This window comes from Saccopteryx leptura, chromosome 3, assembly GCF_036850995.1.
Source record: "Saccopteryx leptura isolate mSacLep1 chromosome 3, mSacLep1_pri_phased_curated, whole genome shotgun sequence".
Taxonomy (NCBI): Eukaryota; Metazoa; Chordata; class Mammalia; order Chiroptera; family Emballonuridae; genus Saccopteryx; species Saccopteryx leptura.
The window spans coordinates 167920378-167933831 of record NC_089505.1 but is presented as its reverse complement, the minus strand read 5'-3'; the positions used below and the strand labels follow the sequence as shown (position 1 = coordinate 167933831).

At 39.2% G+C, this 13454-nt stretch overlaps 1 protein-coding gene and 1 non-coding gene across 2 annotated transcripts in view; one reads left to right on the top strand and one right to left on the bottom strand.

Moving 5' to 3' along the window:
• Window positions 1–739: 739 nt before the first annotated feature.
• BRDT (bromodomain testis associated) overlaps window positions 740–13454 on the top strand; it is a 66873-nt gene continuing 54158 nt past the window's right edge. The window contains exons 1-5 of the mRNA XM_066372222.1: window positions 740–928; window positions 2036–2173; window positions 4868–4982; window positions 9534–9706; window positions 10245–10598. Coding sequence (XP_066228319.1) covers window positions 740–928; window positions 2036–2173; window positions 4868–4982; window positions 9534–9706; window positions 10245–10598 — 969 coding nt within the window. The remainder of the gene's footprint in view (window positions 929–2035; window positions 2174–4867; window positions 4983–9533; window positions 9707–10244; window positions 10599–13454) is intronic.
• Window positions 12951–13026, bottom strand: TRNAI-AAU (transfer RNA isoleucine (anticodon AAU)). The gene has a single exon. It is a non-coding gene; the product is annotated as a tRNA-Ile (tRNA).

Here is a 13454-nt window from a genome sequence, read left to right as displayed (position 1 = left end):
AGTGAATGGAACAAGGAATTGATTTTCTCTCTCCCTCTTAAAAAAGAAGATATGGTATTTATTACTCTTGAATAATACTTTTCAGTTCATATAGGACTATTTTATTTTATTTTTTTAAATGTTTATTTTACTGGTTTTAGAGAAAGAGGAAGGGGGAGAGAGAGATACATGAACATCAATTTGTCCCTGTATGTGCCCTGACCAGGGATCGAACTGGCTACCTCTGTGCTCTGTGATGATGCTCTAAACCAGTGGTAGTCAACCTGGTCCCTACCGCCCACTAGTGGGCATTCCAGTTTTCATGGTGGGCAGTAGTGGAGCAACCAAAGTATAAATAAAAAGACAGATTTAACTATAGTAAGTTGTTTTATAAAGATTTATTCTGCCAAACTTAGCAAAAATCTGGCATAAAGTACTTGGTAACTAATTATTATTATATACTTTAACTTGCTGTAACTCTGCTTTATAAATTTTATAAAGTAAAGTTAACTTCCCTACTTTATAAATCACCATTACTGTGGAACTGGTGGGCAGTTAGAAAATTTTACTACTAACAGAGATACAAAAGTGGGTGGTAGGTATAAAACGGTTGACTACCCCTACTCTAAACAACCTAGCTATCTGTCCAGGGCTGTATAGCACCATTTTAAAAGTACTTTGAAGTTAACTCAGTTTTTGTTTTTGTTTTTAGGACATGTACTTGTAGGCATTAGAATATCAGGATTTGAAGCAGTTAAGAATGTCTCTGCCAAGTAGACAAACAGCTATTGTTAACCCTCCGCCACCAGAGTATATAAATATTAAAAAAAATGGGCGATTGACAAATCAACTGCAATATCTACAAAAAGTTGTCTTGAAGGCTTTATGGAAGCATAGTTTTTCCTGGCCTTTTCAGCAACCCGTGAATGCCGTGAAACTAAATTTGCCTGTAAGTGGATCTTATAATGATATTAATTTAAAAAAAAAAGAAAGCCCTGTAAATCTCTGAAAGAAATAAACTAGTCTTTAATATTATAAAATATATTTAATAAACACCTGATTTATTCAGCACCACTGGAAATTATCTCGAGTATTTTTTTCTAAATTAGTAAAACTCTTAGTATTGAAATTTTTATTTTAACTGTTTGTGTTATAATATAGTACATGCTTTCTTGTTGTAGCATATGACTTTTTAATGCAGAGTGTCACCTCCATGAAATCATTCTTGACAGTTCCTGGAAACTTGCATCACACTCAGAATTCAACTTTAGGTCTTATGCTGGAATTTTTAGCAATCTTAAAACAGAATGGCTAAGTAATGTGTAAAACAACTTGTAAGCCATGGAACTAGGATTAGACTCTGGATCTGTCAGATTCAATAAACACTAGTTTATTTTTCTTTGTGCCCTTTACTTTTTATTTCCCAGGATGGTTATACTTTTCCATTCTTTTGTTGGTTATCTTTTATTTATTGGCTTTTCTTTTCCCCTGAAAACTAATGCCATGGCAATGAGCTTTGTTTCTCAGCACTGTTTTGGTTTCCAGATTATGGCTTTTTAAAGGTAGTCAGTTCTCTGTAGTTACTGGTATACAGTTTCTTAAATTCCTTTATGTGCCAGTTGTAGTTCATTCATTCTGTATTTTCTTTTTTTAATTTAGTGATTTTTAGAGAGACAGGAATGGGGTAAGAGAGTGAGAGAAACTTCAATCTGTTTCTGTATGTGCCCTGACGGGATATAACTGGCAGCCTCCGCATATCAGGACAATGCTATAACCCAGGAGTCCCCAAACTTTTTACACAGGGGGCCAGTTAACTGTCCCTCAGACCGTTGGAGGGCCACCACATACAGTGCTCCTCTCACTGACCACCAATGAAAGAGGTGCCCCTTCTGGAAGTGCGGCGAGGGGGTGGTGGTGGGGGTGGGGTGGATAAATGGCCTCAGGGGGCCGTGCAACCCACCGGTCATAGTTAGAGTTTAACCAGTTGAGCTATCCAGCTAGAGCTGTTGATTCATTCTTAATACTAACATTTCTAATGTCTTCTTGAAAACCATAGGATTATTATACCATTATAAAAACCCCGATGGATTTAAGTACAATTAAGAAGCGTTTGGAACATAGATATTATGTGCAGGCTTCAGAATGTATAGAAGACTTCAATATGATGTTCTCGAATTGTTATTTATACAACAAGGTATGTAAACTTTGTTATATTTGCTAATCCTGTGGTGTTATATATAGGAGATGTGTGCCAACAAGCGCACTGATTTCAGATTTCAAGTCTTGATTTGGAGTATTTTACATACTTTTAAGGATGAATTTTTAAACCAGTTTTCATAATTTTTATCTATCAGTATTTATTCAATCTATTCACTATATTTTTGCTTGATTAAGTATAATGACTTATGCTTTAAAAAATGAAATGCAAATGATAACTAGTTTCTGTGAGTAAAGTATTATTTCAAAATATTCTCTACTGCCCTTCTGCCATTTTAGTTATAAGATAAACTTTTTAAAAAATTTTTATTAATTTTAATGGGATGACATCAATAAGTCAGGGTACATATGTTTAAAGAAAACATGTCCAGGTTATCTTGTCATTCAATTATGTTGCATACCCATCACACAAAATAAGATAAACTTTTTATATATTAATCTTGCTAAGATTTTCATGATATGATTCCTTGGCCATAATCTAAGAAGACAAACAAATTACATACTTCTAAGCTTCATGACAAGTTTAAGATCAGACACATTCTCTGTTGTATCCCAGTATTTGCATCCGTGTTAATGCATTAGCCTGTTTGATAATGTATTTGGACATTTTGAAGGTAATCTTCACATTTCCTTTCATCCATAAAATTGGATTTGTGTATTCAATTTTTCCTCCATATAGATTCCTGTTTCCAGGAACATTGTACCCTTTTCAAGCTTTCCTATGATATCTAAAAAATTTTTAAGCCTGTATCCCATTTATTCAGAATCACTATCGATACTGAAATGTAATAGAGATTTTGATTTGCTTCCCAAGGTAACTACCAGTGCCACTTTGTATGTATAAAAGACTTAAGATTGCCCTGGCCATAAGGCTCAGTGATAGAGCATTGGCCTGGCGTGCAGGAGTTCCAGGTTCAATTCCCAGCCAGGGCACACAGGAGAAGCGCCCATCTGCTTCTCCACCCCTCCCTCTCTCCTTCCTCTCTGTCTCTCTCTTCCCCTCCTGCAGCCAAGGCTCCACTGGAGCAAAGTTGGCCTGGGTGCTGGGGATGGCTCTGTGGCCTTTGCCTCAGGTGCTAGAATGGCTCTGGTTGCAACAGAGCGACGCCCCAGATGGGCAGAGCATCGCCCCCTGGTGGGCGTGCCAGGTGGATCCCGGTTGGGCGCATGCGGGAGTCTGTCTGACTGCCAACCCGTTTCCAACTTCAGAAAAAATACAAAAAAAAAAAAAAAAAGACTTAAAACTATTAGCTAAAGTGATTTTTAAAACAATCAGAACCAATAAAACTCTTAAGTACCATTGACAACTTAGTTATTATTTTGATTCTTTATTTTATTTTATTTTTTTATAGAGACAGAGAGAAAGTCAGAGGGATAGACAGGGACAGACGGACAGGAACGGAGAGATGAGAAGCATCAATCATTAGTTTTTTGTTGCGCGTTGCAACACCTTAGTTGTTCATTGATTGCTTTCTCATATGTGCCTTGACTACAGGCCTTCAGCAGACCAAATAACCCCTTGTTCGAGCCAGCGACCTTGGGTTCAAGCTGGTGAACTTTTGCTCAAACCAGATGAGCCCACGCTCAAGCTGGCAACCTCGGGATCTCGAACCTGGGTCCTCTGAATCCCAGTCCAACACTCTATCAACTGCGCCACTGCCTGGTCAGGCTATTTTGATTCTTAATTGAATTTATTGGAGTAACACTGGTTAACATAATGATGCAGTTTTCAGGGAAACTTCATTTTAATTTAACAATTTCAAAGGGACCTTTTACATTGTCTTTGAAAAATAAAGTTCAGCAATTCTCCTGAGCTAACTTAGAAATAAGTGGGGGTTTTTTGATTGTTTGTTTTGTATTTTTCTGAAGCTGGAAACGGGGAGGCAGTCAGACTCCCTCATGCGCCCTACCGGGACTTCCGCACACCAGGCCGACGCTCTACCACTGAGCCAACCAGCCAGGGCCGAAATAAGTGTTTTTTGCTTCAGGCTTTTGTTTTGTAATTTACTTAGTTTTTTTTCTCAATAGTGAAGAAAAGGAAGACTTCTAAGCAGGTAGTTAAGATTTAAAAATAGAGTTCTATAGTGTCATTTTATAATTTAGTCAATTAAAAACTGAATTGAAACATGTCAAATAATGAGGTACTTAGCATAGCCATGAATAAGTTTTGTTTTAACATATTTGAGAGATAAAATTTTTTATTTCTAATACCTTTTGTATTAGTGGTATTGGTTGGATTGTAAGTTTAATGCTCAGAAAGCAGCTTGTATCCTTTTTAGAGGTTAAAGAGGTAAGATGTTAGAATTTAAAATATGAGCTGCTATGCTTTTTTTCTCCCTAAACTTAATTTAGAAGTGGTCATTTCTATTTAATAAATACCATCTAAAAGTGCTGTGTTACTTGGACCCAAGGTTGCTGGCTTCAGCAAGGGGTTACTCGGTCTGCTGAAGGCCCGCAGTCAAGGCACATATGAGAAAGCAATCAATGAACAACTAAAGTGTGGCAATGTGCAACGAAAAAAACTAATGATAGATGCTTCTCATCTCTCCGTTCCTGTCTGTCTGTCCCTATCTATCCCTCTCTCTGTCTCTGTTAAAAAAAAAAAAAAAAGAAGCGCTTGGTAAAATGACCATACTGTGTAACCTTATGGTATATTTTATATATTTTCTAGCCTGGAGATGACATCGTTCTTATGGCACAAGCTCTAGAGAAGTTGTTTAAACAGAAATTATTGCAGATGCCCCAAGAACAGCAAGTTGTGGGTGGTAAAGAAAGAATAAAGAAAGGTAAGCCAGAGAGGTTTATGTTCTCTCTCACTTTCATATATAAGTGGGTGTGGGTATGCACACTCATGGTGTATAGATATAATGGCTAGAACTAAATAGTAAATCATGAGAAGTCCTTCTACATCCTGTTAGTGTACAATGTCCATTTAAACAGTCTGCTAAACCTTGAGCACAAGGATAGCTATCATAATATTAGGGAGGATTGCATTATGACCTTGGAGTCATGTTTTCTATAGCATAGTGCCATTCACATAATAGGTACCCAATAAATTATAACAACTCTAACCATTTTTAGTGGATTTTATAGCCACGCTCTACCAATAAGGGGGTTGAAATTGCCAATGCTTTCTGTACCAAAAGATTCCATAGCTAAGAATGAAATGTTACTGTTGAATCTAAATATTTCATTCATTTTTTTAAATTGATTTTAGAGAGAGGGAATGGGGGGAGAGAGAGAGACATTGATTTATTGTTCCACATATTTATGCATTCATTGGTTGATTCTTGTATGTGCCCTGACAGGATTGAACCCACAACTTGGCGTATCAAGAAGACACTCTAGCCCTGGCCAGTTGGCTCAGCGGTAGAGCGTCGGCCTAGCGTGTGGAGGACCCAGGTTCGATTCCCGGCCAGGGCACACAGGAGAAGTGCCCATTTGCTTCTCCACCCCCTCTGCCGCGCTTTCCTCTCTGTCTCTCTCTTCCCCTCCCGCAGCCAAGGCTCCATTGGAGCAAAGATGGCCCGGGTGCTGGGGATGGCTCTATGGCCTCTGCCTCAGGCGCTAGAGTGGCTCTGGTCGCAACATGGCGACGCCCAGGATGGGCAGAGCATCGCCCCCTGGTGGGCAGAGCGGTCGCCCCATGGTGGGTGTGCCGGATGGATCCTGGCCGGGCGCATGCGGGAGTCTGTCTGACTGTCTCTCCCTGTTTCCAGCTTCAGAAAAATGAAAAAAAAAAAAAAAAAAAAAAAAAAAGAAGAAGAAGACACTCTAACCAACCAGTCAGGGACTTGTTTCTTTTCATTAACTTGGAAAAAAAACTTTATAAGGGAACAGTTTATAGCTAATAATTATAATATTCAAATATGGGATTATAAAATCTTAGGTAGAGGTTAACCAAGATTGTCATAGATCAAATGTTGCTTTATATTTGGATCACTCAAGCTGTGCCACCTTAGTTAAGTTCATTAATCATTCCATGTTAATTTTCTCATCTATCACTGTCATGAAAATATTTAGTCATTGTTGTAAAGTACAGTTAAGTGGCTGGAGTATTGAAGATTTGTGGTGGGGTGACAGTAGAAGTTGTTTTTTTCTTTTTTTTTCTTTCTGAAGTTGGAAACGGAGGCAGTCAGACAGACTCGCACATGCGCCCTACCGGGATCCACCCGGCATGCCCACCATGGGGCGATGCTCTGCCTACCTGGGGCATCGCACTGTTGCAACCAGAGCCATTCTAGCACCTGAGGCAGAGGCCACAGAGCCATCCTCAGCGCTAGGGCCAACTCTGCTCCAATGGAGCCTTGGCTGCGGGAGGGGAAGAGAAAGACAGAGAGGAAGGAGAGGGGGAGGAGTGGAGAAGCAGATGGGCACTTCTCCTGTGTGCCCTGGCCGGGAATCGAACCCGAGACTCCTGCACGCCAGGCTGACTCTACCACTGAGCCAACCGGCCAGGGCTGATTCTTTCTTATATTATGTTCATTAATAAGTCATTTGGATTTAACTTCCAAATTGCTCTTGCAACTGTTCTAGTACAGGCTACCATCTCTTTACTCACAGTGATCCTAATTATTTTTTCTGGTTTGTTCTCTAGATGATAAATCCAGAGCCTGACCAGGTGGTGACACAGTGGATAGAGTGCCAGACTGGGACACAGAGGACCCAGGTTTGAAACTCCAAGGTCACCAGCTTGAGCACAAGGTTATCTGGCTTGAACGTAGGATCATAGACATGACTCTATGGTCACTGGTTTGAAGCCCAAGGTCGCTGGCTTGAGCGCAAGGTCACTGGCTTGAGCAAGGGATCTCTTGCTCTGCTGTAGCCCCCCGGTCAAGGCACATATGAGAAAGCAATCAATAAACAGCTAAGGAGCCACAATGAGAAATTGATGCTTCTCATCTCCTTCCCTCCCTCCCTGTCTGTCTGTCCCTCTCTCTCTGTCTCTCTGCCACAAAAATAAATAAACTAGAATATGCTGTTCACCTGTTTAAATGTCTTTGGCTTCCTGTGGAAAAATGAAGTCTAAATTCCTATCATAGCTCTTTGTGATCTGGTCCTTACCCAGTTCTCTATTCTTATCCTGAACTACTCTAAGTTTTCCCTGCTGATTGACTTGAAATGCCTTTTTACTGCCACCCCAATCCCTGGCTGTCTACTTCTTATCTTTATAGTAAAATCTTAGTTGGTACCTCTTCAGAGAGGCCTTTCTTGGCTATCTTCTCTATAGTAGGACCTAATTTTGTTAGTGCCCTGTTTTCTTCCTAACACCTACCATCACTTATATTCAACTTGACTATTTATTTTTTGTTTGTATTTTACACTAGACATATATGCTCTACAAGGACAGAGACTGTCTGTCTTGTTCATTTTTGTGCCCCAACAACTAGAACGGTGGCCTGACACAAAATAGGCAAGCAGTAAATATTTATTGAGCCCTCTTGTGTTCCAAGTACTGTATTAGGCAAGAGATAAGTTGAAGACCAAAATGAAGTTCCTATCACCTCACAGAGCTTTTTGTTCTAGTTGAGGAAATAGATAAAATTAAGTAAATGTAAATACTCCTCATTATACATATTTGTTTAGCTCCTGAGTTCAAAGATCAACAACTGGGAGGATATCAAAGGATATTAGGTTGTCTGAATCTTGTTGATTCCTAAGCTTCAGTTTAGGGAGTAGTGAGAACTCAGAGATTGAGGAATGGAATACCAACCCCATCTTAAAATATATTCAAATCTATTTGATTCCTGAATTTATCAAGAATTGGGAGAGTCCTAGACACCTATATGTTTTATGTCAGGCATAATAGGTGTGGTAAAAATAAGAATGAGAAAACTAGAGAGTGGTGGGATAGAGTGAGCCATGAGGATATATCCTCCCAGGCAGAGCAAATAGTCTGCTATGATTAACACATTTGAAGACAGCCAAGCCATTAGGTTGGATGAAATAAGTGAGGGGGAAGAGTGATAGGAAATGAGGTTTTAAAGAGGGCAGATGTAGTGGGGAGAAAGCAAATAGATATGCATGTGCTTACAAGTCATTGTAAGGACTTTGACTTGGACAGAAAATTAGAAGTCATTGGACGTTGAGCACAAGTGTCATATCTTTAAAAGTTCACCTTGATTGCTATTTTGAGAAGAGACTATAAGATGTAAACACAGAAGAAGGTTTTCCTTAGGATAGTATTAAAATAATCCAGTTGAGAATTGATGATTGCACCAGGGTGATTACCATTTGTACAGAGTATATAGTTGGAATTTGGATATAAAGATAGAACCAAAAGAGTTTGCTGATGGATTGGATACTGGATATGAGAGAGTGGAGAAAAGATGACTTGACTACAAGGTTTTTGGCCTAAGCACCTAGAAGAATGGAGTTGCCTTGATGGAAGTAATGGACTTATTTTAGCAAGGAGAGAGGGGGGCAGGTACAGATAAGGACAGACAGACAGGAAGGGAGAGAGATGAGAAGCATCAACTGGTAGTTGCGGCACTTTAGTTCACTGATTGTTTTCTCATATGTACCTTGACTGGGGAGCTACAGCAGAGTGAGTGACCCCTTGCTCAAGCCTGCGACCTTGGGCTCAAGTCAGCGACCTTTGGGCTCAAGCCAGTGACCATGGGATCATGTCTATGATCCCACGCTCAAGCCAGCAACCCTGCATGCAAGCTGGTAAACCTGTGCTCAAGCTGGTGACCTCAGGGTTTCGAACCTGGGTCCTCAGCATCCCGGGCCAACTTTCTATCCACTGTGTTACTGCCTGGTCTAGAAAGGATGGACTTTTGAAATAATAAATTTCAGAGTAATATGATCCAAATATCTTAAGTAATAGCATTCTCTGGGAACATACAAGGCAGAAGAACATGCACACTTGTTTCTTTGGCAGAGTCATCATGACAGTTATCAATATATTGATAAGAGGGTCATGTTCACATCTGTGTGATGGATTATCTGTAATGATTTTTAAGTCATTGGATTTTTATGCATAGCATTCTGAAGGTCTCACATAATATTATATAGTTCATCTCCAAGATGTCTAAAGCTTTTGCTTGTGTTTACAACCACCTGTCTGTTAGTCTGAGTTTATGTCAGACATTTTTTTGAGTAAAATTGATAAGCCTACCATAATAACAGGTTTTGAAGTCTTTGATATTATATCTAGATTGTTCTAACACTATCAGCAAATGTTTGTGGGAAGGGCTTCAAAGGGGAATGGAACTATACCCTGCTTATATTGCTAAAAAGCTGAACTAAATGGATTAAAACAGAATACTATGAGAAAAATGTGTTAGTTTTATATTTTACTCAAATACTGACTCTGGTTCACACTTTACTAGGCAGTCAACAGAATATAGCAGTTTCTTCTGTTAAAGAAAAACAGTCTCCTAAACCATCAGAAAAAGTATTTAAGCAGCAAGTGAATTCTTCTGTATTTCCTGAAACATCTATTTCTCCTTTAAATACGGCACAAGGTGCTCCACCCAGCTCTACCTCACAAGCAGTGGCCCAGGTAAGTTCACTGTAACTTTAAAATACACAGTGTAAGTTTGATTATTGTGATGTCTATATGAAAATTTAGTCTACAGCAGTCAATCTTAATATCTGTATACATTTTGTGAACAGAGACCTAGATGTGAGCCAAATTTTGGAGATTTCTTATAGAATTTGAATTGGTTTAGTATCTTTATATTTCCTTCCATTTGTGTGATGGAACTTTTATTGACTCACTATTTGTTGGGCAGATAACTTTCTCTTAAAATTTGTATACCCTAGCTGACTTCAGATATTCAGGAACATTTGGTATAACCATGATGTTTGTTTTCTCTCTTTCACTGATCTAAAAGGTTTACATAAAACAGTTCTTTGGCTGTGGAAAGAAAATATGTCCATTATTTATTTTGCCTGTAAAAGAGAAATTAACTTTTACTAATATTTAATTTGTGCAAGACTTGGTGCTGATAATCTTTTCCTTTGCTTTTTAAGAAAACTGTTGCTCTGAATGTCACCTTAGAGGGTTTCTTTGTTATTGTTGAATTGGTTTGTTTTAGGTTACAAAGGGTGTGAAGAGGAAAGCAGATACTACAACTCCTGCAACTTCAGTAGTCAAAGCAAGCGGGGAATCTTCCCTAGCACTTCCAGAAAGAAAAGCAGCAAAAATGCCACCTGTAAAAGAAACTGGGCAGAAGAACGTTTTGCCAGATTCTCAGCAACAATACAAAGTTGTAAATAGTGTTAGAGTAACCGAACAATTAAGACACTGTAGTGAGATACTTAAAGAAATGCTTGCAAAGAAGCACTTTTCATATGCATGGCCCTTTTATAATCCTGTTGATGTGAATGCTTTGGGACTCCATAACTACTATGATATTGTGAAAAATCCAATGGATCTTGGAACTATCAAGGTAAATTTCTTAATAGGAGGTAATTCTTTTTCTGATTATAAAAATTATTTTTGTCTTTGCCTGATCAGTGATGGTGCAGTGGATAGAATGTCAACCTGGGACACTGAGGTCCCAGGTTTGAAACCCTGAGGTTGCCGGCTTGAACTTGGGCTCATCCAGCTTCAGCATGTGGTCCCTGGCTTGAGCGTGGGATCATCGACATAATCCCATGGTCGCTGGCTTGAAGCCTCAAGTCTCTGGCTTGAGCCCAAGATCACTGGCTTGAGCAAGGGGTCACCGGCTCAGCATGTATGAGAAGCAATAATGAACAACGAAAGTCCCACAACTATGAGTTGATGCTTCTCATCTCTCTTCCTCCCTCTCTTCCTCTCCTTCTCTGTCTCTTTCTCTCAAAATAGTAATTTTTGTCCTTGTAGAGAAATTTAAAATTCAGAAAATGATAAAGTAGAAAATTAAAATCACCAGTAGTCAAACCACCTGGAGTGAATCATAGGAACATTTAAAACTGTATCTTTTTATTTTTCTTCTATCCAAATACATCTATGGTTCTCTACCATAATATTTGAATTAGAGTACATAATTATAGTCTGAATTTTCACTTAGTATATCATGAACATCATCTTATTATATTTTGAAGAATATTTTCAATAAATGCATGATTCTAATGTAAAAAAAGTTTTTGGTAAGCCATTTATATAGTTTCTAACCTGAATTTTTTGTATTCTCCTGGATTGGTACGTTTTCTTTTTTCTTTTTCTTTCTTTCTTTTTCTTTTTCTTTTTTTGGTAAGCTTTCTTTATTGCTGATTGGAAGCTTTAAATTATTAGCAAAATCTATGGATGCTAATTTTAAGGAAAAAACTAAAAGAATAAAACCGTAGCATTTTTTATTATCAGTCTTCCTCATGAATTACTACTTATACTCTATATTTATTGTCTAGAAGTTTGCTCTTTTAAACTTATGTTTTCTTTTTGTTATCAACATTAAGTTTATTAGCATGTTACTAATTTTTGTCCTCACCCTCATTTTTTTCATCTTACTCTTTCTCGGCTGTTTTTCTTTTGCTAAAGTGCAAACTTTGTGGTTCTTCCATGAGTGCTTAGGGTGTGTGTGTATATATATATATATATATATATATATATATTTTTTTTTTTTTTTTTTTTTTTTATTTTTCTGAAGCTAGAAACGGGGAGAGACAGTCAGACAGACTCCCGCATGCGCCTGACCGGGATCCACCCAGCATGCCCACCAGGGGGTGACGCTCTGCCCACCAGGGGGTGATGCTCTGCCCCTCTGGGGTGTCGCTCTGCCGCGACCAGAGCCACTCTAGCGCCTGGGGCAGAGGCCAAGGAGCCATCCCCAGCGCCCGGGCCATCTTTGCTCCAATGGAGCCTTGGCTGCGGGAGGGGAAGAGAGAGACAGAGAGGAAGGGGGGGGGGGTGGAGAAGCAAATGGGCACTTCTCCTATGTGCCCTGGCAGGGAATCGAACCTGGGTCCCCCGCATGCCAGGCCAACGCTCTACCGCTGAGCCAACCGGCCAGGGCCTATATTTTTTTAAAATAAATTTTTATACACAGTATTACAACATTGACTATATCCCTGTCCTGTACTTTATATCCCTATGACTATTCTGTAACTACCAATTTGTACTTCATGATCCTTCACGTTTTTCACCCAGCCCTATCCCACGCCTATCTGGCAACTGTCAAAATGTTCTATCTATGAGTCTGTTTCATATGACATTTGTCTGTCTCTGACTCATTTCACTCAGCATAACCTACTAGGTCCATCCATGTTGTTGCAGATCGTAAGATTTCATTCTTTTTTATGGCTGAGTCATATTTCATTGTATACATATACCACTTTATTCATCTATTGATGGACACTAGGTTGCTTCCAGATCTTGGCTACTATAAACAATGCTTCAGTGAACATATGGATGTGTACATCTTTTTGATTTAGTGTTTGTAGTTTGTTCAGTTAAATACTCAGAAATGTTATTGCTGGATCCTTCTTTGTCTCCTGTTATAGCTTTTGTTTTGTTAAAATTTAATTGATTATTTTTTTAACTCAGTGAGAGGAGGGAAGGCAGAGAGACAGACTCCTGCATGCACACTCACCAGAATCTACATGACAAGCCCACTAGGGGGTGATGCTCTGCCCTTCTGGGACCATTGGGGCCATTGCTCCGTTGCTCCCACCAGGTTTTTCTTAGTGCCTGAAGCAGAGGCCATGGAGCCATACTCAGCACCTGGAGCCAACTGCCTTCAGTTGAGCCATGGCTGCAAGAGGGGGGAGAGAGAAAAGCAAGAGGGGGAGTAGTGGAGAAGCAAGTGGGCACTTCTCCTGTGTGCCCTGACTGGGAATCGAACCCAGGACATCCACACATTGGGCCGATGCTCTACCACTGAGCCAACCAGCCAGGGCCAGCCTTTGTTTTAAAGGTTGTTTTGTCTGGTAGAAGTATTGCTAACCTAGCAGTTTTTTTGTTTTCCATTTTCATGAACTATCTTTTTCTATCCCTTTACTTTCAGTCATTGTTTATCTTTCAATTTGAAGTGAGTCTCTTGTAGACAGCATATGTAGGTGTCTTGTTATCCATTCAGACACCCTATGTCTTTTGATTGGAGCATTTAAACTATTTGCATTTAAAGTCATTATTGATAGAATGTATTTAATACCATTTTTCATATATTCTTCTCTTCCTGCTCCTCCTCTTCCTCCTTTCCCTTACCCTTCTTTTTCTTCTTCTTCTTGAAAACCCTTTAACATTTCTTGTAACACTGGTTTGGTGGTGATGAACTCCTTCTGTTTTTTCTTGTCTGGGAAGCTTCTTTATCTGCTCTTCATTTCTA